The 27,194-nt window shown below is 40.3% G+C and overlaps 1 protein-coding gene across 1 annotated transcript in view; it reads left to right on the plus strand.

The window, feature by feature from the left end:
• LOC124621783 (histone H4 transcription factor) overlaps window positions 1–27,194 on the plus strand; it is a 110,472-nt gene that overhangs the window by 20,249 nt on the left and 63,029 nt on the right. Inside the window, exon 3 of the mRNA XM_047147218.1 lies at window positions 9,740–9,879. Within this exon, the coding sequence (XP_047003174.1) occupies window positions 9,740–9,879 (140 nt within the window). The remainder of the gene's footprint in view (window positions 1–9,739; window positions 9,880–27,194) is intronic.

Below are 27,194 nucleotides of genomic sequence, written 5' to 3' on the forward strand. Positions count from 1 at the left end.
GGATAGGTTAAAGTTAGATATAGTGGGAATTAGTGAAGTTCGGTGGCAGGAGGAACAAGACTTTTGGTCAGGTGATTACAGGGTTATAAATACAAAATCAAATAGAGGTAATGCAGGAGTAGGTTTAATAATGAATAAAAAAATAGGAGTGCGGGTTAGCTACTACAAACAGCATAGTGAACGCATTATTGTGGCCAAGATAGACACAAAGCCCATGCCTACTACAGTAGTACAAGTTTATATGCCAACTAGCTCTGCAGATGATGAAGAAATAGATGAAATGTATGACGAGATAAAAGAAATTATTCAGGTAGTGAAGGGAGACGAAAATTTAATAGTCATGGGTGACTGGAATTCGTCAGTAGGAAAAGGGAGAGAAGGAAACATTGTAGGTGAATATGGATTGGGGGGAAGAAATGAAAGAGGAAGCCGCCTTGTAGAATTTTGCACAGAGCATAACTTCATCATAGCTAACACTTGGTTCAAGAATCATAAAAGAAGGTTGTATACCTGGAAGAATCCTGGAGATACTAAAAGGTATCAGATAGATTATATAATGGTAAGACAGAGATTTAGGAACCAGGTTTTAAATTGTAAGACATTTCCAGGGGCAGATGTGGATTCTGACCACAATCTCTTGGTTATGAACTGCAGATTGAAACTGAAGAAACTGCAAAAAGGTGGGAATTTAAGAAGATGGGACCTGGATAAACTGAAAGAACGAGAGGTTGTAGAGAGTTTCAGGGAGAGCATAAGGGAACAATTGACAGTAGTGGGGGAAAGAAGTACAGTAGAAGAAGAATGGGTAGCTCTGAGGGATGAAGTAGTGAAAGCAGCAGACGATCAAGTAGGTAAAAAGACGAGGGCTAATAGAAATCCTTGGGTAACAGAAGAAATATTGAATTTAATTGATGAAAGGAGAAAATATAAAAATGCAGTAAATGAAGCAGGCAAAAAGGAATACAAACGTCTCAAAAATGAGATCGACAGGAAGTGCAAAATGGCTAAGCAGGGATGGCTAGAGGGCAAATGTAAGGATGTAGAGGCTTGTCTCACTAGGGGTAAGATAGATACTGCCTACAGGAAAATTAAAGAGACCTTTGGAGAGAAGAGAACCACTTGTACGAATATCAAGAGCTCAGATGGCAACCCAGTTCTAAGCAAAGAAGGGAAGGCAGAAAGGTGAAAGGAGTATATAGAGGGTCTATACAAGGGCGATGTACTTGAGGACAATATTATGGAAATGGAAGAGGATGTAGATGAAGATGAAATGGGAGATACGATCCTGCGTGAAGAGTTTGACAGAGCACTGAAAGACCTGAGTTGAAACAAGGCCCCGGGAGTAGACAACATTCCATTAGAACTACTGACGGCCTTGGGAGAGCCAGTCCTGACAAAACTCTACCATCTGGTGAGCAAGATGTATGAGACAGGTGAAATACCCTCAGACTTCAAGAAGAATATAATAATTCCAATCCCAAAGAAAGCAGGTGTTGACAGATGTGAAAATTACCGAACTTTCAGTTTAATAAGTCACAGCTGCAAAATACTAACGCGAATTCTTTACAGACAAATGGAAAAACTGGTAGAAGCGGACCTCGGGGAAGATCAGTTTGGATTCCGTAGAAATGTTGGAACACGTGAGGCAATACTAACCTTTCGACTTATCTTAGAAAAAAGATTAAGAAAAGGCAAACCTACGTTTCTAGCATTTGTAGACTTAGAGAAAGCTTTTGACAATGTTGACTGGAATACTCTCTTTCACATTCTAAAGGTGGCAGAGGTAAAATACAGGGAGCGAAAGGCTATTTACAATTTGTACAGAAACCAGATAGCAGTTATAAAGAGTGGAGGGGCATGAAAGGGAAGCAGTGGTTGGGAAGGGAGTGAGACAGGATTGTAGCCTCTCCCCGATGTTATTCAATCTGTATATTGAGCAAGCAGTAAAGGAAACAAAAGAAAAATTCGGAGTAGGTATTAAAATTCATGGAGAAGAATTAAAAACTTTGAGGTTCGCCGATGACGTTGTAATTCCGTCAGAGACAGCAAAGGACTTGTAAGAGCAGTTCAACGGAATGGACAGTGTCTTGAAAGGAGGATAAAAGATGAACATCAACAAAAGCAAAACTAGGATTATGGAATGTAGTCAAATTAAATCGGCTGATGCTGAGGGGATTAAATTAGGAAATGAGACACTTAAAGTAGTAAAGGAGTTTTGCTATTTAGGGAGTAAAATAACTGATGATGGTCGAAGTAGATAGGATATGATAGCGGAACAAACACTGGTAGCAGTTACTTCTGTAAAATATCTGGGAGTATGCGTACGGAACGATTTGAAGTGGAATGATCATATAAAACTAATTGTTGGTAAGGCGGGTACCAGGTTGAGATTCATTGGGAGAGTGCTTAGAAAATGTAGTCCATCAACAAAGGAGGTGGCTTACAAAACGCTCGTTCGACCTATACTTGAGTATTGCTCATCAGTGTGGGATCCGTACCAGGTCGGGTTGACGGAGGAGATAGAGAAGATCCAAAGAAGAGCGGCGCGTTTCGTCACTGGGTTATTTGGTAACCGTGATAGCGTTACGGAGATGTTTAATAAACTCAAGTGGCAGACTCTGCAAGAGAGGCGCTCTGCATCGCGGTGTAGCTTGCTCGCCAGGTTTCGAGAGGGTGCGTTTCTGGATGAGGTATCGAATATATTGCTTCCCCCTACTTATACTTCCCGAGGAGATCACGAATGTAAAATTAGAGAGATTAGAGCGCGCACGGAGGCTTTCAGACAGTCGTTCTTCCCGCGAACCATACGCGACTGGAACAGGAAAGGGAGGTAATGACAGTGGCACGTAAAGTGCCCTCCGCCACACACCGTTGGGTGGCTTGCGGAGTATCAATGTAGATGTAGATGTAGATATGAAATGTAGACTGGCAATGGCAAGGAAATCGTTTCTGAAGAAGAGAAATTTGTTAACATCGAGTATAGATTTAAGTGTCAGGAAGTCGTTTCTGAAAGTATTTGTATGGAGTGTAGCCATGTATGGAAGTGAAACATGGACGATAACTAGTATGGACAAGAAGAGAATAGAAGCTTTTGAAATGGGTGCTATAGAAGAATGCTGAAGATAAGGTGGGTAGATCACGTAACTAATGAGGAGATATTGAATAGGATTGGGAAGAAGCGAAGTTTGTGGCACAACTTGACTAGAAGAAGGGATCGGTTGGTAGGACATGTTTTGAGGCATCAAGGGATCACAAATTTAGCATTGGAGGGCAGCGTGGAGGGTAAAAATCGTAGAGGGAGACCAAGAGATGAATACACTAAGCAGATTCAGAAGGATGTATGTTGCAGTAGGTACTGGGAGATGAAGCAGCTTGCACAGGATAGAGTAGCATGGAGAGCTGCATCAAACCAGTCTCAGGACTGAAGACCACAACAACAACAACATTTTAATAATGCAATATTAAACAATAGGAGCTTTCGGTTTTGTTCTGTGGTAATAAAAATGCCCATTTACATTTAGGTTTATTATCAATAAAGTAGCACATTATTGCTAGGTGTGGCATAGTTGTAGTCAGTCTGTTCTGAGACCTCTGTTAGAGTGGATGTACATAATTCATTGATAGTGTAGAATGTGTTACGTGCTTTGTTCTGTGTGTAATTTGTAATTAATTTTGAGAGATTAACTGGGATGCAATAACATGGATGAACAGTGCTCTGTTGGACAGATAGCAATTGAAGTGTGTCACAAAACAGTTTGCAGTTCAGAAAACGAAAAATGTCAATGACTTTGATTAAGTTAGACAAACTTTGTTTAAATTTCGAGTAAGTTATTGTGTAACATCAGTGTGTGAGTGTCATGAGAAGAAATATATTCTGTGAAACTTAAATGTGATTCCTGGAAATTCCCTGTGCCTAAATTGTTACTCAGAAATATTTGTTGTGAATCGAGAACCAGAATCATGTAACCTTGTTAATGACATTTATATTCCTAATGAGGAAGCTTGTAGCATATTGGATTTTGCTTGTTCTGAGTTAGACGTATCTCCCGCTTTGTAAATAATAAAATTAAGTAGCAGAAAAAGAAAAGCAGCTATTGAAAATAAGGTACAATAAATTTCAGACCTAATTCGAAAAGACTTGGAATCATGCTTTAATAATACAGATACCAACATCATTTCTAAAGAAGAAGAAAGAAGAAAACCTACCACTACCATCATCTGACACTGAATATTTGAACTTAATAGAGAATTAAATGTTCAGCGACATCTCAAGAGGAAAAAGTTAAAATTTTAAGTTTGCTCCCTAACTCGTGGTCAAGGGAAAAAATAGTTTCTCATTGTTTGGTTAAACTGACCCAAAAATTGGTGAAAGAGCAAGGCATTCTTCCAGTTTTAGGAAAGAAGAAAGGAGTAGGTGTAAGTGAAGACAGTTAAAAAGATCCAGCAGTTTTCAGAAGATGATGAATACAGTAGAATGTGCCCAGGTTCGAAAGATAGCAAAAGAGTTGTTGGAAATGGAGTTAAAGGAACAAAGCAGAAACAAATAGTGCTGTCAAATTTGATGAACTTTATGTAGCTTTCAAAAATTCTCATTCTGAATACAAAATTGGAAGGTCAGAATTTTGTGACCTGCGCCATAAGTTGTGTATTTGGCTGGATCCTCAGGGACGCACTCCGTATGTGTTTGTTTATATCATCAAAATGTCAAACTGATGATTGCATGTACTAAACTCCGCGGTCTTAACTACAAAGAGTTGCTAGATTTAAAGGTCTGTGACACTAACCGTCATGACTGCATGATGAGTTTGTGTAATAAATCCCTGGTAAGGAAAACATTGTTGAATTGTTTCACAAATTTGACGAGGAAATGCCAGACGGTATTACCTTCAAACAGTGGGTCACAGGTGACAGGTTAGAAATGATAACAGTGGTTAAATCTCAGGAAGAGTACTTGGAATCTTTAATTGATAACTTACAAAAACTCAAAAGTCACCGCTATGTTTCTAAAATCCAAAGTTAGTTTTTGAAGGGCAAAAAAGCACAACTTCACGAAACAATGCATAGTGCTAGCTGATTTTGTAGAAAATTTTGCATTTGTGATTCAGGATGCAATATCTACATCTACATCTACATCCATACTCCGCAAACCGCCTGACGGTGTGTGGCGGAGGGTACCTTGAGTACCTCTATCGGTTCTCCCTTCTGTTCCAGTCTCATATTGTTCATGAAGATTGTCGGTACGCCTCTGTGTATCATATTGTTCATGAAGATTGTCGGTATGCCTCTGTGTGGGCTCTAATCTCTCTGATTTTATCCTCATGGTTTCTTCTTGATATATACGTAGGAGGGAGCAATATACTGCTTGACTCCTTGGTGAAGGTATGTTCTCGAAACTTCAACAAAAGCTCGTACCGAGCTACTGAACTTCGCTCTTGCAGAGGCTTCCACTGGAGTTTTCTATCGTCTCCGTAATGCTTTCACGATTACTAAATGATCCTGTAATGAAGCGTGCTGCTCTACGTTGGATCTTCTCTCTCTCTTCTATCAACCCTATCTGGTACAGACCCCACATTGGTGAGCAGTATTCTATCAGTGGGCGGACAAGTGTACGGTAACCTACTTCCTTTGTTTTTGGACTGCATTTCCTTAGGAGTACAAGGGTACCACTGGGTCAATGACCAGGCAACAGTGCATCCATTTATTCTCTACTTTAAAAATGAGACAGATGAAGTTTGCAGTTCTTCAATTTGCATTGTAAGAGACTACTTGGAGCACAACACTTTGGCTGTACATGTGTTTCAAAAGTATGTAATAAATTACATAAAAGAAAATTTTCCCATTGTTGAGAAGCTGATATACATTTCAGGTGGAAATGGTAGTCAGTATAAGAACAAAAATAATTTTTCAAATCTGTGCAACTACAAAGTAGACTTTGGGTTGTAGGCTGAATGGCAGTTTTTTGCATCTTGCCATGGTAAAAATGCATGTGATGCGAGTAGGAGGTACAACAAAACATGAAGTAAGTAGAGCCAGCCTACAGAGACCAATCACAGACCAAATTCTCACAGTACAGGTCATGTATGTCTTTCGCAAGGATATTATTAAAGGCAGTACCTATTTTCTGATCAAGAAAGAAGTGGTTCTGTAGATTTTAAAACTGTGTAGCAATAAAAGAAACAAGGCATTTCCACAAATTCCTTGGCATTGCAGAAAACTTAGTTCGATGCTATGTAACATCAGAAACCGAAATGTATAATTACATCTCTGTCTTTAATGTTGAATGGCATAGTGGCATGTGTTTATGATGGACAGTGGTGGCTTGCAGAGGTTGAAAGAATAAGTTTGGAAAACAATGATGTTTTTGTGTATTTTTACCACCCTGCTGGCCCAAGAACATCATTCAAGAAATCTACTAGTGACAAAGTTTGGATACCAATGAAAAATGATTTAAGGAAACTTTCAGTGCTTAAACTTACACTGCAACTGGGAGGTCTTACTCACAGAAGCTGTCTGAAGAAGTAAGTGTTCCTAACACTCACGACCAGGTTTAGGAACAGTCACATCTTGAAGGATGTTAATTGAAAATATTTATTTTAAGTGTGTCAGAATAATATAAATGTTAATTTCAGTGATGTTTCCACTTTCTGTGTATAATTCAGTACCTTACTTCAATAATAATCATGTCCTGCCAATATCATACATGAATAGGCAACAACCACAAGATCAGTTGTAGAGTAATGTGAATTATTTCCTCATTTTCAAAAATTCATATCTTTGTTCACATTCAGATATCAAAATTGAAATTTTTACAGTACGTTGCTATCATATAGGTGTACAAACTGTGCAAAATTCATATTCTTATATGATGTCCCACCTGAGATAACTAACCCCAAACTTTACAAAAACTGAAAATTTTCAAATTTCAAAAATTCATAAAAAATTAAGGAAACATTTGTAAGTGTTCTTGCTCTACATGAGGCTTGTAGTGTATGATATCTAACTATAGGAAACAATAGACTCTCATAAACCACTCCTTGTTTGTTATTTTTGGGCCTAAAAAGTGAATTTTTGAAAATTTGGATACCAAACTTTGGAGGGCATTTTAACGGGTTATTTTTGAATTTAGGGTATTTTGTGTAATAGACAATGTTGTAGAGGACACTTTTCTAAAAATAATCATGTTAATTGCAATGTTGTAACTTAACCCAGTGCAGAGATATTCATATTTTTGCTAATGTCTCTAAACTGAAACATCGTCATGCGCTTACAAACGAAAATGGCCGCCATTAAGTAAAGCTGAAAGGTAAAATTTTTATATAGGGTAATCACATATAAAAAAATTAAAATATTTGGAAATGGTCAAGCAACCAACTTAATTTTTATTGGACCACTTCATTTGAATTGCCCCCTCTGTTATTCAAGAGTAGGCCATATCTAGTCTAATCCCATCTCCCAAATGTAGAAACTGACATTGCACTCAAATGAGATTTTGCTTCAGCCAACAGCAGCCTGCTCAGCTCACTGTTCAGATGGCTCACAGCAGTATTGACCCAGGCCTGGCCATGGCACTGCAGGACCTCCAAAAAACACACTGTTTCATCCAGGTCACCCCCCTAAAGCTGTAATTACTGTTCTTAGCTAGGCTGTTCCCTGCTCCACTAGCTATAATAGCCTGATCCTCTTTACCAAAACTGTGTTCTCTTTCACCTGGCTAAAGATAGCACTTGGCATTACAACACTTGTGACTTCGTAAGCCGTTCCTAATTTGTTCTGCACCATCTGGCCTACACTCCTCCCATGATTACTACTACTACTACTACTACTACTACCACTACCACCACCAACAACACCACCACCACCACCACCACCACCACCGCCACCTAGCACCAAGACTCTCTTCCTCTTACTCTCTTTTGGTACTGACCTACATCAAGTTTCTGCTGCACCCTACTGTAGCCAGTATGTCACTTGGGACAGGAATGTGGAACCTTGCCTTTCCCATGCAATGCTGCCCTTATGATTGAGCTATCCAGTCACAATTTGCAACTTGCCCTCACAGTTTTTATCAAGCAGGAAGTTTAAAAACAGTGCTCACTCCACTGCAGAGTAATAGTTTCGTTCCACTAATTCTTATGTTTATAAATATGTGTTTAAACAGTGGAAAGTCCAGGATGGAATACCAATATTATGCAAAGATACTACTCACCATATAGCGGAGATGGTGAGTGGCAGATAGGCACAACAAAAAGACTTGCACAGTTAAAGCTTTTGGCCATTGGCCTTCGTCAGAAACGTGCGCGCGCGCCTGCCCCCCCCCCCCCCCCCCCCACACACACACACACACACACACACACGCACACGCACGACTGCAGTCTCGGGCAACTGAAAGCACACTGCCTGAGACTGCAGTCATGTGGTGAGTTACATTTGTGTGTGTGTGTGTGTGTGTGTGTGTGTGTGTGTGTTGTTGATGAAGGCCAATGGCCCCTGGATTTTCCATTTTTTAATATTATGCAAAGAATAGATTGCTACTCACCTCTCCCACAGCTGTATTCTGTCACCCTTCAAACCTATGGAATATCCTTGTCCATTCCTACTCCACTCCTTCTCCCGAACGCTTGCTTCGTGGCTCATATCCTTGCAATACATTAGATGCAAGAAATTTCTCATATATCCTTCCACCATGACCTACTCCAGTCCGGTCACAGGCATCTCCTATCCTATCATGTGTGATCTACAAACTAAGCTGCAACCCCAGTGCTCCTTCCTGTGTGGACATAACAACTTGGCCAAGAGACAACTGGACCATACAGTTGCACAATATGCTGCCCAACATAATGTGCTTCACTTCAGTGACTGTTTCACACCCTGTGATATCTGGATCCACCAGCTTTCCCTTTCCTGCCTGCCACTTGAGCAGTACATGATAGCCTTCTATTTTGTCAGTGCACCCACTAGTCTTTTCCCCCTTCTCTCTCTCTCTCTCTCTCTCTCTCTCTCTCTCTCTCTCTCTCTCTCTCTCTCTCTCTCTCTCCCCCCCTCCCTCCCTCCCTCCCTCCCTCCCTCCCTCCCTCCCTCCCTCCCTCCCTCTCCCCCCTCCCTCCCCAAATCTCATAACTACACCTACACCAGTACACCCTCCCCCACCCCCACCTTGCTATCCCTCCACCTCCCCACCCCACCTCCTTGCTCCCATCACTCGCGCCATATTGCTGCTCCCATCAGTTGCAGTTACTGTCCACATTTCAGCCACAGCAGCCAACTCAGCATCCCATCCTTTTCATAATTTTGTTACTATGTTTTAGCAAATTGTGAATTCTTGTACTAATTTCACCTTTTTCTTGGCAGATCTGATAAAATACGCACAGTAATATCCATCTGCCAAAGTCAGAGATAAGTGAATAATCTTCTGTTATAGTCCCACTCCTCTCTCCTTCTGCCTCTCCCCATCATGTTTCCATCCCCCTCTTTAAACCCCTCCCATCCCATTCCCACCCCACCCCAGTGTCTAAGCATGAGCAATGGAAGAACTAATGCTTAATGCCAAACATTAGAGAAATGAACTTGTTTCCAGTGTTCCTTTTGATTAATTCCTTATTTTGTTTGTTAACATTCATTGTTATACAGTATGAGAAAGCAGTTATTAAAACATAGTTTTTCATTTTGGCAGTATCTTCCAAATCTTCGAACCCTCGAGTGAATCGGATATATCTTAATGAATAATGCGTGTTTATTTCAGAGGTTTTTGTGTGCTTGTGGGCTCTTTGTGAGTTTGAAACAGATGAGCCTAAGGAGATTGTGAGACATGTGAATTTTCACTCCTACCATACAAAACTGAAGAGTATTGGAGCAATGCTAATGAAGCATTTTAAAGCACTGGTAAGTAGAAATAAGCATAAGCTGAACTTTAAAAGTTATTACTGAAACATGAGGAAGATATTTCTTCAAATGCTAAAACATTATTGATATGTGCTTGTGGTTTATTTTTGTAACATAGCAATATTTAACACAGAATACAAAAGCTAGATTTCCCTTTGTCTATATTGTAATCAATCTGTGGAAAATGGCAAGGATATCTTCATTCTAATTCTTAGTTTTAGCTGGTAACAATAATTCTCTGTATTATGTTTATCATGTAGATACCAATTATTTTATCCACCTTTTGTAACAGAAAGTTTATATTGTTATCTTTAAATATGTCTGCTTGTGTCTGTACGTGTGGATGGATATGTGCGTGTGTGCGAGTGTATACCTGTCCTTTTTTCCCCCTAAGGTAAGTCTTTCCGCTCCCGGGATTGGAATGACTCCTTTCCCTCTCCCTTAAAACCCACTTCCTTTCGTCTTCCCCTCTCCTTCCCTCTTTCCTGATGAGGCAACAGCTTGTTGCGAAAGCTTGAATTTTGTGTGTATGTTTGTGTTTGTTTGTGTGTCTATCGACCTGCCAGCGCTTTCGTTCGGTAAGTCACCTCATCTTTGTTTTTATATATAAAAAGTTTGTATTGTGTTCAACTAAACTTTTTACCATTTGGTATTAGGTATCAGTGATCTGTAGAAATAAAACATAACTATTTAAATATAAATATTTTGCTATCAGACGAGCAGTATTTTATCGCCTTGTATCGTGGCAGGGGTAGCGCAAAATACACACCTGTTCCTAGGTAGGCATTTGTAATACAGTCCAGAACGGAAAAAATACTGCTCAAGAATAATCTAAAAGGGACAGAAACAGGTAGTCAAGATGTACATGTACAGACAAACAAGTGATTACAATTTCAGAAAGATTGGATGATGTATTCAAGAGAAATAGCTTCACAAATTGAGCAAGTCAGTAATGCGCTGGCCCACCACTTGCCTGTATGCAAACAATTATTCAGCTTGATAGTGATTGATCTAGTTGCAGGATGTCCAATTGAGGAATATCTATGCCAGATTCTATTGAATTGGCATGTTAGATCATCAAAATTCTGAGCTGGTTAGAGAGCCCTGCCCATAATGCTCCAAACATTGTTGTCAGTTGGGAAGAGATCAGGTGACCTTACTGGCCAAGTGTAGTATTTGGCAAGCACAAACACAAGCAGTAGAAATGCTTGCTGTATACGCACAGGCATTATTTTGTTGTGCGCAGGATAGCTTCCTGTGAAGGGCAACAAAACGCCCCAGACTGTCAGTCCCGGTTGTCACACTGTATAGTGGGCGACAGGTTGGTATCCTATCGCTGTCCAGGGTGTCTCCAGACGTATCTTCAGTCTGAAATCTCATTGAATGGAGTAGAATTGTCATCAGTGATGAGTCCCTCTTTGAATTGAGCCCCAATGACGAGCAAAGCCATGAGACGCTGCGGGCAGTGATCGGATACCAACCTATCGCCCGTATATTGCATGGAAAGGGAAATCTATAAAATATTGTGTCTGAAAATGTTTGTTACTCTTGTAAGAGTAACAACAATAAATTTAAACTTGCTTATGGTTGGGACTTGTTTAGTATTGAATTATATCAGTCCATGATTTGTGCTATACAATGATAGTGATGGTATTCCTAACTGATACTACCTGCATCCATTGATAAGGATTACTACTGCTATCATATCTAACTGAAATTTGATTTCATTCCCTAAAATGTTGGCTTCCAGGCATATATTGAGTGGAAAATTAATCACCTGAACTTGTAAAACCTCTATAATCTCCAGTCTTTGTATTTTTCCCATGCTAAGCTTAAGCTATGTGACCAGTTTTATGAAAGTAATATAATAGAGGGAAACATTCCACATGGGAAAAATATAAAACCTGTCCCATGCACCCTCCCACCACCACCTACTCCAGTCCTGTAACCCGGAAGGTGTACACGATCAAAGGCAGAGCCATGTGTGAAAGCACCCACGTGATTTACCCACTGACCTGCCTACACTGTGAAGCATTCTATGTGGGAATGACCAGCAACAAACTGTCCATTCGCATGAATGGACACAGGCAGACAGTGTTTGTTGGTAATGAGGGTCACCCTGTGGCTAAACATGCCTTGGTGCATGGCCAGCACATCTTGGCACAGTGTTACACCGTCCGGGTTATCTGGATACTTTTCACCAACACCAACCTATCCGAACTCCGGAGATGGGAACTTGCCTTCAGTATATCCTCTCTTCCCATTACCCACCAGGCCTCAATCTCCGCTAATTTCAAGTTGCCACCACTCATACCTCACCTGTCATTCAACAACATCTTTGCCTCTGCACTTCCGCCTCAACTGACATCTCTGCCCAAACTCTTTGTCTTTAAATATGTCTGCTTGTGTCTGTATATGTGTGGATGGATATGTGTGTGTGTGCGAGTCTATACCCGTCCTTTTTTGCCCCTAAGGTAAGTCTTTCCGCTCCCGGGATTGGAATGACTCCTTACCCTCTCCCTTAAAACCCACATCCTTTCGTCTTTCCCTCTCCTTCCCTCTTCCCTGATGAGGCAACAGTTTGTTGCGAAAGCTGGAATTTTGTGTGTATGTTTGTGTTTGTTTGTGTGTCTGTCGACCTGCCAGTGCTTTCGTTTGGTAAGTCACATCCTCTTAGATACAGTTTTATGAAAGTAATCACACAAAGCTTTCCTAAACGCACACACTGCCTAGACAAGATATGAGTTCAGAATGATTTTGGAAACTAATTTGGGGTAACATGAGAATGAAATTGAGAGAATGTATCGAGCATTTTGTGAACTGTCTGCTTCAAACAGTGGAAAATTCAAGACGGAATGTAACAATGTTATAAGGCCAATGGCCATAAGCTTTAATTGTGAGAGTCTTTTTGTTATGCATATTTGCGACCCGGCATTTCCGCCATATGGTGAGTATCATCTTTCCTTCTCATAATATTGCTCTATTTGTTCATTGTAAGCCTTTCACTGTAGCCACAGGTAGCTACGTTGTAAACAATGCTGAGGTGGCAGATATGTTGAAGTGGTGCCTGGAGGTTGGAGGTAGGTGCGAGACTGCGGGGGAAATAATATGATACTAACATTGTGCCTGGGGGGGGGGGGGGGATTTGAGTGTGAGCGCACTTCAAAAGTAAAAATGGTGTGCCCGGAGGGTGTCTATGAGTGCAGGAGTACTTCTGAAATAGGACTATTTCACCTGGAGGGCCTGTAAGCATTACAAGAGCACTGGAAAGGTAGTAATGTTGCATCCGGGGGCCATTTATGAGTGCAGGAACACTTGGGGTAGGGAATGTGACAAGGAAGGAGAAGTAGCAAGAAGTTCTGCCATGTCAATAGCGATGTCTCTAATGACTTAGCGTGCAGCTGAGCACATAAAGTGCAGGAAATGAGGGATAAATTTGGATCTTGGGGAAAATGGGGTTGACTGCTGGGGTCACATGACAAGTTATCAAGGGACGTCGAGTCTGACAGAATTGAAGATAATGGCCCAAAGGCAGCTGTTGCTGGAAGGTCCATGCATGCTGAAGGTTCTACAGAGCTGGTGCTGAGCCAGAAGAGGCTCGCTGTGGTGGACTCATCCAGAGCCCAAGGACCATGGAGGCACCTTGGGAAAGACAGCTGGGTTGCTTTGAAGCTGCAGTGATGCCAGATATTGTCTCCAACCTCAGTGCCTTTTGTATGCGATACTGTGTTTGCTGCATGTCATGCAATGGAGATAGAATGTAGGGAGCGATGTCAGAGTCAGTGATAAACATACTGCAAAGAAAACTGGAAGTTAGCACACCTAGTTGAGGGAAAAGCTAGCTGACAGGCCCAATCTACCTGGGAATAGCACCCAGGTTTGCAAAAAACCCTCTCGCTAATGATGTTGGACAAGAGATTCACAAACCATCACCTAAGACAGGGATGAGACCGTGAAATCCGTGAAGCTGTCGGCAGTGGTGGAATGAAACTTGAAATCCTCAAAACTGTCACCAGTGGTGGAACGCAACTTGAAATTTTTGAAGTCATTGCCAACAATGGGACAAAAGTTGAAATTCTCAAAGCTGTCACCAACAATAGGACTAAACGTTGTCAAAGATGGAACAAAACACAAAACTGTTTTCCTTGTCACCAGTTAATGGAGCGAAACACTGGAAGCCAGCACCAAGGGCTGGGACAAACCCAAACAAATGTTGATCTTGATTGCAAAATGTGAGAACGAGGTACTTGAAGCCTTTGCTGAAGACTGGGATGAACCGTAACAAATTTTTTATCCTCATCACCAATTGTTATGACTTACATCGGGGTTAGAATTGTGGAGAATACATTCTTAGGCCAATGGTAAATAATAAGTTTATTGATGAAAACATAAAAGCTTCTCTTCTTTGGAGCTAAATTACACAATTGCTACAAATAATTCATAATCAAATCTCATGTTTTGAAGTGGGAGAGATCTGTTACATCCAGTGAACTGTAATAAACTGAAGACTGAGTCGTAATTACAGTCAAAGTCCAGTAATCCTGCATCCTACAGTCCGGCACAGTCAATAATCTGGCATTGCTTCATACATAGTGAATATTTCGGGTGTGTTCATTGGAATTCAGTTGCGCTCGTCAGTGGTCAACAGTTTCAAGCCATGTAGTGCAAATGATTGTTTCAGCCCTGTCAGACAGCTGCTGCCATGCTCTTAATTGTCTACTGTGACTAAAAAGTGGTGTTCTAAAGTTGTTCTGTATCACAATTACAGTAGAGCTATTGTTGTGGGAACACTTTGTCACCCAAGCACCTCTGAAAACGAAGTGGAAGTGAAATATAACATATTATGCTTACAATACAACAAAAGCTTGACATCATAATAGAATTGAGAAAAGTGAGAATAAAAATAAGATTATCAAAGAATATGAAGTTTGTTCTTCAACAAGCTAGGATTTAAAAAACAAAAAAGGGAGGGGGGAAGGTCAGCTTCAAAAGTTTGCCTCACACACAGTTACAGTAAAAGGCATTGAATCACAAGAAACTTTGAAAAAGCCCAAACTGGATCAGTAGGATGAAATTTTTTACAAGTGGTTCTGTACCAGAAGGTCTGAAGGAAAACTGGTCTTATGATTATTGTAAAAGATAAAAAGTACTGTGATGATTTGGGGTTCTCAGAAACTGAATGTGTATTTTCTTACAGTTGGCTATATCGATTCAAACCTCCTCGTTTAATTCAGAAGCTTGATGTAGGTGTGGAGGTACAATCAGCAGATCAGAATGCAATTGAAGAATAGAAAGAAACATTTTGTAATTTGGTTAAACACCATAATTTAAGTGTTACTCAGATTTACAATGTCGATGAAGTGGGCCTACTTTGGCATTGTTTGCGTAGTCAGCTTTGTCAGGTAAAGATGAAAAGTGCTTCAGATGACATGTTCACTCCTTGCATTATTGCCAAATACAAAAACCCAGGAGTTTTTAAAGGTGTTTTAAATTTTTCTGTAATTTATGGAGCTCATTCCAGTACATGGATGACTTCAGAATCTTTTAAGGACTATTATTTCTATGATTTCATATCTTTTGTGAGAGACAATTAAAAAAAACATTGGTTTCCTGGAAAAAAGCAAGGTTTGTAACAAACTTTTGATTTAAGCACAAACATAAAGTCCTGTATGAAGTTAACTTGTCAAAATAGCGCCCCTTTATTTTTTTAAACATCCTTTAGTGCAATACTTGACTGGCAAAAGGAAGACCAATACCCTACATCAAAGAATTGTAGACCTTAGCACAATATTAAAATTGGAATACTACTGTCTAATAAACTAGGGATAAAATCCAGAGTAAACAATACCCAAAAGTACTATATAAGTACATGTGGTTCTTAATTATAGCATGCATCTAACGAAAATGGTGGCAGCTAGAAATGAAGCTTGTGCTCCAGGTTTTAAAACATCAAAAGATAGAGTAGCAATCTTAGCTTGCTGCAATACCTCTGGAGATCATAAATTGCCTCTTTTGTTAATTTGTAAGTCTCCCAAATGAAGAACATTCATAAATATGCAGATTTAGGTTGTGCCAGTTTTGTATAAAAATCAAAAAAGTGCCTGTGGCAGAAACAAAACAATATTTAACAAGCAAAAAATTACCTCTCAGAACAATAGTTACTCTAGACAACGCCTGGATGTCACCCTGAAGCTGAAGAACTTTGTAGTGGAAACATTTATGCAATTTTTTTTACTTCCCAACACTACTAGCCTTGTCTAAACAGTGGACCAAGAATCGCTGGTATGTTTGAAAAAACTGTGTTGATGTAAGTTGTTGCAACAACTTCTGCACTCTACAGAAGATGAGCATCAGTTGACAAAAACCGCCCAGAAAAAGTAATATGAAGGATATTGTCTACTGGACTGCAGGCTTTTGGAATCATTTAAAATCCAAAAAACTGAAAGAATTCCTGGGAAGTTGCCTTGGAGAAACATAATAAAAATGAAAATAAAAATAATGAAAGCAACACTGACACACTATTAGAAGAAAATGAAATGAACAGTTGTTAGGTCTTGTTCAACATCTTTCTGGGTGCAAAAATGCAGACAACAATGAAGTCTAAATATGGTTGAGCTAATATGATCAGTATGAAGTGACCTACAATGCTGTGGAATACAGAGAAGTATCGTTTTGGCGCCAACAAAATGTGTCATAGTGATGGAATGGCAGCATTAGAATTATCACTGCACTATATGGAACAGCAGAATGTGCTGACAGTAGCTGACGTTATGCTTCTATGAAAATGGCAGGCTACACTGCCAAGATTAGTCATTCTTCGCAAAAACAAAGAACTATTGATTCTTTATCCAAAAGTAAAATATGTAAAGCAGTAAGTTCTGAGTCTATTTTTAAATAAAAACTCTCTAAAATTGTCACGCTTAATGTAATTTGAATTCTACTGCTTGGTCCTAGCTTGAATTACCCAGGTTTTACTTCCAACAAGGGTGACAGTATCTTACGACAGTGAGCTGCCAATAGCCCATTCAGTGATGAAATGGAACATGTGACTTAACCTTACTTGCTAATTTCAAAAGATGAAGCTACAGAGTAAATATAAGAAGCTAAGAAACTAGGCACAAGAGAAATAAAAGAAAAGCTTTCTTCAAACAGCAGAGCTTCAGGGAGGGACACTAGTCTGACATTGCAATAAGGGAGGCACAATGCCTCAATCTTGGACAGAAAAGGAAAGATAGAAAAACCAGTACAACCAGAGGGGTTTAGCATGGACCATCCTTGTTTGACAGAAGGAGAAATAAAGAATAGACCAGTGACACAGCAGAAAGGTAATAATAAACAGGGACAGGCAAAAAAATACAGTTGGATAGTGTCAGAGGCCACAACTTACTGGCAACAAAACGGAGAACAGTGATCTTGCTGCCTCAACGATGTGAGAAACTGTGCCGCTGAAAGGTTGTCAGAACTAGTCCCGGTCTGCTGTGGGAAGAGTTGAGGCAGAACTAGGCAAATAAGTGCAATGGGCATTAATCATTCATAAAATTTGAACATGATAATATTTCTACAAATTCTCTGACAAAGTGTAACGTTTTTAAACATTTTTGGAAAGTGACTATCAACAATTGTCAAATAATGTATGAAATGCATGTTTGACCATCAGCTATGTTTATTTTAAACACAAATATCAACCAGTTTCAATCATGGACCATCTTCACAGATAAGGATTAAAATGGTTTAAGCCACCACATTACATTTGTCGTTACTTAAATGATGCGTGAAGCATGTCATGAATATCAGTATATGACACTGGACTTCTAAAAGCAAACATACCAAGTGTCTACAATGTGGTACTGAGGAGAAGATCTGCTCTTGACATGCTCTACACATTATTTAAGTAATGACAAATGTAATGTGGCGGCATAAAACTCTTATCCGTGAAGATGGTCCATGACTGAAACTGGTTGATATTTGGGTTTAAAATAAAAGCCGCTAATAGTCATACACGCATTTTATATGAAGTGTAATGGTCCTATTATGTTAAAGGTGCATTGACAAAGATAGGTGTGTAACCATTTGGTGATGAAGTCCACATCACTCAAATGTAGTGAACATTAATAAATTGTCCTCATATAAATTGTGGCCAATAACTTAACATTAACAATATCTGAAAATTCTTGATAAGTAAGTATAAAATATAGTTATAAAGAAGAACAGACATGCATGCAAATCTCTAGTTCTATTTTCCCTAAGTTCTTAGTGAGCTAGTAACAAGTACCACACAGTGATAACTAAAAATTGCTAATGCAGACGAATTTCAGTTTTAATTGATATTTCATAAGTGTGGTCCTTTCAGGTCTTAAGAGTATAATTATTAGAAAGTGGGCTTCGACTACATCACGTTGTGCCCTGAAATGACTGTTTGTCCTGTCTATCATTTTACAAAATCTCATAGAGCTTTAATTCTGGTACGTGCATTATTAATTTCTGTCACAATGTGCATATGTCTGGAAATTTCAATGACTTTCATTATAATATTTCAGTATTTTGCATAGAATGCAAGTAACACAAGATCTTGGATTCTTCCCAGCTGATTCAAGAACATTTTCCTACACAAGAGACTTGTCATGTAGTGCCCTACTCCTTCCGCCCGCCCCTTTCCCTTGTACACTTTCACCCAAGTCAGTTTTCACTACTAATTGTGATACACAGGGTTTACAAGCCTTGCCTTCGGGCACCCCTTTCTGCTTAGCACTTCAGCTGGCCTCTACTACTAATGGCCGCTATCGACAGGGGATCTCAAGTTGATTCCGTATTTCTAGATTTCCGGAAAGCTTTTGACACTGTTCCTCACAAGCGACTTTTAATCAAGCTGCGGGCCTATGGGGTATCATCTCAGTTGTGCGACTGGATTCGTGATTTCCTGTTAGGAAGGTCGCAGTTCATAGTAATAGATGGCAAATCATCGAGTAAAACTAAAGTGATATCAGGTGTTCCCCAGGGAAGTGTCCTGGGACCTCTGCTGTTCCTGATCTATATAAATGACCTGGGTGACAATCTGAGCAGTTCTCCTAGGTTGTTCGCAGATGATGCTGTAATTTACCGTCTAGTAAGGTCATCCGAAGACCAGTATCAGGTGCAAAACGATTTAGAAAAGATTGCTGTATGGTGTGGCAGGTGGCAGTTGACGCTAAATAACGAAAAGTGTGAGGTGATCCACATGAGTTCCAAAAGAAATCCGTTGGAATTCGATTACTCGATAAATAGTAAAATTCTGAAGACTGTCAATTCAACTAATTACCTGGGTGTTAAAATTACGAACAATTTCAGTTGGAAAGACCACATAGATAATATTGTGGGGAAGGCGAGCCAAAGGTTGCATTTCATTGGCAGGACACTTAGAAGATGCAACAAGTCCACTAAAGAGATAGCTCACACTACACTCGTTCGTCCTCTGTTAGAATATTACTCCGCGGTGTGGGATCCTTACCAGGTGGGCTTGACGGAGGACATCGAAAGGGTGCAAAAAAGGGGAGCTCGTTTTGTATTATCACGTAATAGGGGAGAGAGAGTGGCAGATATGATACGCGAGTTGGGATGGAAGTCATTAAAGCAAAGACGTTTTTCATCACGGCGAGATCTAGTTACGAAATTTCAGTCACCAACTTTCTCTTCCGAATGCGAAAATATTTTGTTGAGCCCAACCTACATAGGTAGGAATGATCATCAAAATAAAATAAGAGAAATCAGAGCTCGAACAGAAAGGTTTAGGTGTTTGTTTTTCCCGCGCGCTGTTCGGGAGTGGAATGGTAGAGAGATAGTATGATTGTGGTTCGATGAACCCTCTGCTAAGCACTTGAATGTGAATTGCAGAGTAATCGTGTAGATTTAGATGTAGATGGTACATATTGTACAGAAAACTCACAGTTGTGGCACCTCTGGCAGCCCTCTCAGCTTGGCATCTCTTGGGTCTTAAACCAGACCTGCTTGTTCTGACTTTTATATAATTTTCCCTTTTGCACATGCAAAATGCTTGTTGGATAACGGTCAAGCATTTGCCTGAGAAATTTTCAATCACTTGTTGCTACCCAAATTGAGCATCTATCCAATTCCTGTAATTTTTTCTTAAAAGTGGATCAGAGATCTCACACCGTCTCTGTAGTCCAAAGCACATCTTCCTATCTATAAAATTGTCTCTGTAGAATTTTTTCTAATTTAGGAAATTTTGTTGTACAGCTCACAAAAGATGCTTCAAAAATTTCTTCTACATCGACATAGATATTCTGCAAGCCATCACACAGTGCATGGCGGAGGGTATCCTGTATCACAACTAGTCATTTCATTTCCTGTTCCACTCGCCAACAGAGTGAGATAAAAACAACTCTCTATATGTGTCCATATGAGCCCTAATTTTCTCGTATCTTATCTTCGTGGTCCTTAAGCACAATGTACGTTGGCAACAGTAGAATCATTCAGCAATCAGCTTCAAATGCCGGTTCTCTAAATTTTCTCAATAGTGTTTTTCAAAAAGAATGTTGCCTTCCCTCTAGGGGTTCCCATTTGAGTTGAAAAACATCTCCGTAACACTTGTGTGTTGTTCGAACCTACCAGTAACAAATCAAGCAGCCCTCCTCTGAATTGCTTTGATGTCTTCCTTCAATCCGACCTGGTACGGATCCCAAACACACTATCAGTACTCAAGAATAGGTCGCATCAGCATCCTATATGCAATCTCCTTTACAGGTGAACCACACTTTCCTAAAATTCTCCCAATAAACTGAAGTCAACCATTTGCCTTCCCTAGCACAGTTCTCACGTGCTTCTTAAACCTCACAATGCTTGCAACGTTATGCTCAGATGTTTAAAGGACTGGACTGTATCAAGCAGGACACTAGCAGTACTGTATCTGAACATTACAGCTTTGATCTTCGTACTCATCTGCATTGACTTACGTTTTTCCATATTCAGGGCTAGTTGTCATTCATCACACTTGTTTCTGATGAACACTTGCCGTTGAGGACAACATACTGGGTTCTATTATTAAAGAAGTCGTCAAGCCACTCGCGTATCTGTGAACTTATTCCATATGCTCGTACCTTCATTAACAGCCTGCAATGGGGTATTGTGTCAAATGCTTTCCGGAAATCTAGAAATATGGAATCTGTCTGTCTGCACCTCATCCATCATTCTCACGAAGTAACCTCCCCATCCCAACCTCCTCAGATTTAGTGGTAAGAGGGCCCAGTGGATAGCTCTTCAAAAATTGATCAAGCATGAAAACAGGAAGGAGGTGTGCTGAACTATGGAAAAAAGGGGCAAGATAGAGACAACAAACTTTCCAAGACCAAGGACTGCAATGAAGAGCAGCCTGAAATAGCAACGGTGTCATGGGATGCGGTCACGGTATTGGACTACCAAGTGGGCGAGCTGTGTTTAAAACTCACTTGTGCCATTATTTTATTTATTTATTTTTTTTATTTTTATTTGACAATGTTATGAATGTATGTTCTCTTTCTGCAATACTGGCAGTTGTCATACTATACATTGGTTATAGAACATGAGTCATGTGGTAAGAATACGTTACTGTCATAATGATGAATAGTGAGAGCAGGCAAGGTACCATATAGACATCTCACAAAAATGAAAGCAACAAAAAGCGGGTGTGAACTATGTTACAAAAAAAGGATTCCAAAATGGAACGCAGCTTCAAAAATGTTAAAAATATATGTTTTGACTACGCACAGAGAAACTATATGGTTGTGAAACTGTTGCGTTCATTTGTTGCAGCTTATGTGACAAACTGTTATGTTTTCATCATGTCCTTGGGAGTGGTCACATTTACATTCATATGAACACCTAAATTGAGCAGGGAGACATATCTCACTCACTTACCAGGCATACAAATTAGGTGCATCAATAAGAGATTCCTATCATATGACACATGTACTGTCACTGATGCCTTGTATGACATACCAAATGTGTTTTCCGGTGGAGGAATTGGTTGACTTTATGCCTTGTCATCAAACATTTGTGGTTCCCATTCGACAGCCATTTTGTTTCGGTTGCTAATAGAGTAGTTGTGCAGAATCAACTTCTTTCATCATTATAGGTCCCTTCTTTACAACTCGCAGTTGCAAATGAATATTACACCACGACACAGACACGAATTTGAATACAACGAATGGGGACGGGGGGGGAGGGAAATTTGAACAGGGCTCGCCTGCTTTGCAGTCATAAGACGGGAGGTAAGAAAATAAAAGATACAGAAACCTGAAAGGGAGTGAAGAAAAGAATAGGTACTGAGAAGAAATCGCAAGACCAAAGAAATATAACAAAAGTTAAGGCCATATGAGTGGCAAGAATCCGGGGCACGTTGCAATGTCAGTTCCCACCAGCAGAGTTCTGGGAAGCTAGTGTTTGGTGAAAGAATCCAAATGGCAAGTGTGGTGAAACAGGCACCGTGATCACAACTGTCATGTTGTAGAGCATGCTCTGCAACAGGATATTGTGTGTTGTCAGTGTACATCCTTTGTCTATGTCCATTCGTATTCATCATAACTGATAACTAGTGTTAGTTATGCCAATGTAGAACGCCGAACAGTGTTTCCATAACAGCTGGTACACAATGTGCCATTTCACAGATCCCTTTGATGGTATATGTTTTGCCAGTTATAGGTTTGGTACAGGTAGGAGGGTGCATAGGGCAAGTCACATGGCGAGGATAGTCACAGGAGTAGGAGCCATGTGGTTGGGAAATAGATGCTGAATGATCGTAGGGTCTGACCAGGCTATTGCAGAGTTTGGGGAGACACAGAAAAGCCATGTTAGGTGTTGTGGGCCTCATTTCAGGGCAGATGTTAGGAAGTCATAGTCTTGTCGAAGTAGCTGATTAATACATTGAAGACCAGGATAATACTGAGTGACAAAAAATGTACTCCTAACCTGTTTTCTGGTGGGATCAGCAGTACCAGAATTGGATTTAAAGGCCTGGGAGATCTGCTTTTGACCCAGGTTTGTGGGGTAATTATGACCAGTAATGCTAGATCAACATTTTAATATTTTGAAATTAGTAATTCCTGTATAAGTCCAATATGTTCATATAGTGACAGATTAACCCTAGGACGCCCAAGCCTTTCTTTCTAACTTGAATGCCTAAGGGGGGGGGGGGGGGGAGGGGGAGGAGGTTCGGTGAGCCCACAGGTATTAAATAAGTTTACTGACAAAAAATTACAACTTTCAAAATGGCTTATGTATTTTAACTAAGGCATCGGTTTATAAATATTGGATTGAGTGAATAAAAAATTGACATATTACAATACAAAATACAGATGTGTTCATATACAATAGACTACTCTGAGTCCTCAACTTCAAGGCAAAAGACACACTTCACAATTTTTTCTGAATGTGTGTTACACACATGTTTATGACACTGTCCACAATACTGCTTTGGTTTACTTAGATTGCTGTACTTCTGCTTCTTTGTTTTAGCTTCTCTTACACAAATATGGCACCGACCTTTCCCTGCAGGAGGCTGACGTGCTTCTGTTGTCACTTCTTTGATTTTCTTTTGTAGAATATTCTCCATTGATTGAACAATTTGGTTAGATAACCCTCTTGCATTGGCACTTCTTTCTTCTACCTGCAATTTCACTAGTTCCATCCCAGCTTGCAGAAGATAAGTTTCCGTTTGTTGTGTTTCTTTTCATTCCATCTTGGATGTTGCCGGATGAATATGGTGGTTGCATTGATAGCACAAATGTCGATAAGAGAGTAAAATACAGATAGAGGCCATCTCTTTGTTCCCATCTTGCAGGTGTACATACGCGCCATTTGATCAATGGTATCAATTCCTTCTTTAGTGGAATTATAATATGCATTTATCTCGGTTTTATTCTTCTCTCCTCCAACAGTATCTTTATCTTGGTGCATTGTTGACAACATCAGTAAGTTTTTGCTTGGTTTCGTTTTTGCTATGTAGGACACCAAAGTTACTGGAGGCCTACCTGTTGATAGGTCTGTGAACAAGAACATTGATGAATATAGCTCTCGATTAAAGCTCTCGATTTGATGTGCTCTTCATTATGTCTGGAATATGCTTCCTGTTTGACTGGAGAGTTCCTACTGTAGTAACTTTGTAGTCTTGGTATAACTCTTCCGCCAAATCCACCGATGTGTAGTACCGATCTGTAGTAATATTTTGACCAGTATTTTTCACAGGTGCTACCAGACGTTTGACAACAGCTGCTGAACCCTGTTCTTCTTTCGACAAATTCTGAACATTACCTGCATAGGGTTCCATATTCAAGACGTATCTGTCAGCTGCATCAGACATCTTGCGTATAAGGATGCCATACTTGCCCGGTTTATCCTTCATAAATACTTTGAAGGGGCAGCGCCCTCTAAACAAGCTGAGCACCTCATCAGTGGTGAGGTGGACCCCTGGTTTATACAGTAGTGGAAACCTATCATTCACTTTGTTGAAAACATCACGGACTGCTGTGAACTTGTCTGCTTCCCTTCTTAGCTGGCGGGTACTTTTGTCATCAAACCTTATGATTGCAATAAGTTCCTTGAAACTTTCTCTTGCCATAATACCCTTGTAAACTGGCCGACTCATTAGGTCTGACCAGAGATCGTGTACACTGACAGAATTCTCCTTTTTTACCCCCCATACGTATCAGGATTCCTATAAAGACATACAATTCTTTCTCATTAGTCAAAGTAACATTTTGCCTAACTGCCTCTTCATTTGAATATTTTACTATAACATCCATGATGTCAGGTGTAAGAATTAACTTCAAGGCTTCTCCAGGTGAATGGCAAACACCAGCTGGAGTTACTCCTGAATTATAGGCTGTATGTTTACGTACCTTCTTCCAGATTTAGCCACAATAACATCCTGATGGTCACTGCCTGAAGCTGCGCTTCTTCATCTTCTCTAACATCCACATCACTTTCCCAATCTGAATCATACTCCATAACACCATCCTCATATTCACTTTCACTCCTCGAGGCAGAATCTTCATCTAAAATTTCATTCAGAACTCTTTCTAAAGACGAGTCACGTATTCTTTTAGTCATTTCTAAGTCTGGGTGTGAACAGTAGGGAACTGCACTAACTCACTGCAAGTTTACAAGATAAATAACAGCTGACTGACATCAACAATCACTTCCTCTGAAAGTAAACTGATTGTTGTGAATATCAAGAATACCAACCAACAAGAAACTAACTTGCATTGTTGTAGAGATGAGAAATACAAAATCCTACTAAGGGAAATTTTCTATAGCATGGAAGCCCAAGGAGGGGGAGGGGGGTGTTGGACCCGTAATAAGTTTGTTTATTTTCTCTTTCAAAGCAGGAATTTTCTATCAAATATATTGACACCAACGTTTTATAAAATAGCCAATAAAGAATAACTCAAAGGGAATATGTAGTATGAAAGTTACTTGGGAAAAAGCAGGGGACATAAAAAATTGTGGGTTCAACAACACCCCCTCCCCCCCCCCCTTAGGCATCCTAGGGTTAATAAACAGTATTATCATTGTATGCTTCAATTATTGTAATTATATAGACCATTTATATTCATTAAACATTCTTTAAAGCTTCCAGTAAGGCAAGGCAATGGTTTATCAAATAAACTTTTCATACAATGTAGTTTAATTGTAGCACCCCACCAACAAATACTTATTTACAGTTTTCACATAATCATAATAATGGTTCAAATGGCTCTGAGCACTATGGGACTCAACATCTGAGGCCACCAGTCCCCTAGAACTTAGAACTACTTAAACCTAACTAACCTAAGGACATCTCATACATCCATGCCCGAGGCAGGATTCGAACCTGCGACCGTAGCGGTTGCGCGGTTCCAGACTGAAGCACCTAGAACTGCTCGGCCACACCGGCCGGCATAATAATCAAACATCACAATTCACTAAAGAGTGACATAATTGCAATCACAGTATATAGTCTGTAGGAAAGTTCTGGTAGGCTGTAAATTCTTTTGGATTAAAGGATAAAGGAGACCACTCACCGAAAAGCAGAAGTGTCAAATCATTGGAAAAAACACACACAAAAAGAAAGAAAACTTTTGAACTACACACACACACACACACACACACACACACACACACACACACACACGTGCTACCCCTACAATGTACCAGCATGTGGGCTACATTGTGATCGGGAGGGAGGGGTGGCTAGGCTGTGTCAAGGGACGTTTTGATGTGGAAGGGATGGAAGCTGTCGAAATGCAAGTACTGATAGCGGTTAGTGGGTTTAATGTGGACAGAGGTGTGGATGGGGCCATCACAGAGGTGGATGTAAACTTTCAGTGAAGTGGCACATTGGACAGAAGAGAAGCAGGTGAAGTGGATGGAAGAGAATGTGTTGAGGTTGTGAAGGAATGGGGACAGGGTGTCTTGGCCCTGAATCAAGATCACGAAGATCTGGACCTGAAACAGATTGGGGGTTGAAAGTTTTTGGAGGCTAGGAAGGTTTTGTTGAGATGGCCCATAGACAGATTGGTATAGGAGGTTGCCTTGTGGGTGCTCACAGCTGTCCGGAGATTGGTTTGTATACCTTCTTTTCAAAGAAAAAGTAATTGAGAGTCCGGATATAATTGGTAGGGTGTTTAAGGACTGGGGTGGCGAGCTTGGAGTCTGCAGGATGATGGGAGAGGTAGTGTTTGGTAGTGGCAAAACCATGGATATAAACTATATTTGTGTACAGGGAGATGGCATAAATAGTGATGATTAGGATTCCAGGAGGTAAAGGGGTGGGGATGGTGGGAAGTTGGTGAAGGAAGTGGTTAGTTTCTGTGTTGTGGGAGGCTAAGATAGTAAATAATTTCCTTCACCGAGCTTTCACCTTCCCCATCCTTTCAACTCCTCAACCCCTACATGTCATTGTTGATGCCACCGCCCTGTACACTAACATCCTGTATGCCCATGGCCGTGCTGCTATCGAATGCTACCACTCTCATCATCCAGACCCACTATCTCAGTCCTTATACACCCTACCAACTACACCTTGACTCACAACTACTGTTCCTGTGAAGGGAAGCTATATGAACCTATTTATGGCACAGCCATGGGCAACCACATGGCACCCTCCTGTGCCAATCTGTCTATGGGCCATCTAGACAAAACCTTCATAGCCTCCAAAACTCCAGTCTGTTTCAGGCCCAGATCTTTGTGATCTGGATCAGGGCCAAGGCACCCTATCCCCATTCCTTTACAACCTCAACACATTCTCTCCCATCCACTTCACCTGCTCCTCTTCTACCCAATATGCCACTTCACTGAACGTTCACATC

The sequence above is a fragment of the Schistocerca americana genome, chromosome 7 (assembly GCF_021461395.2).
Source record: "Schistocerca americana isolate TAMUIC-IGC-003095 chromosome 7, iqSchAmer2.1, whole genome shotgun sequence".
NCBI lineage: Eukaryota > Metazoa > Arthropoda > Insecta > Orthoptera > Acrididae > Schistocerca > Schistocerca americana.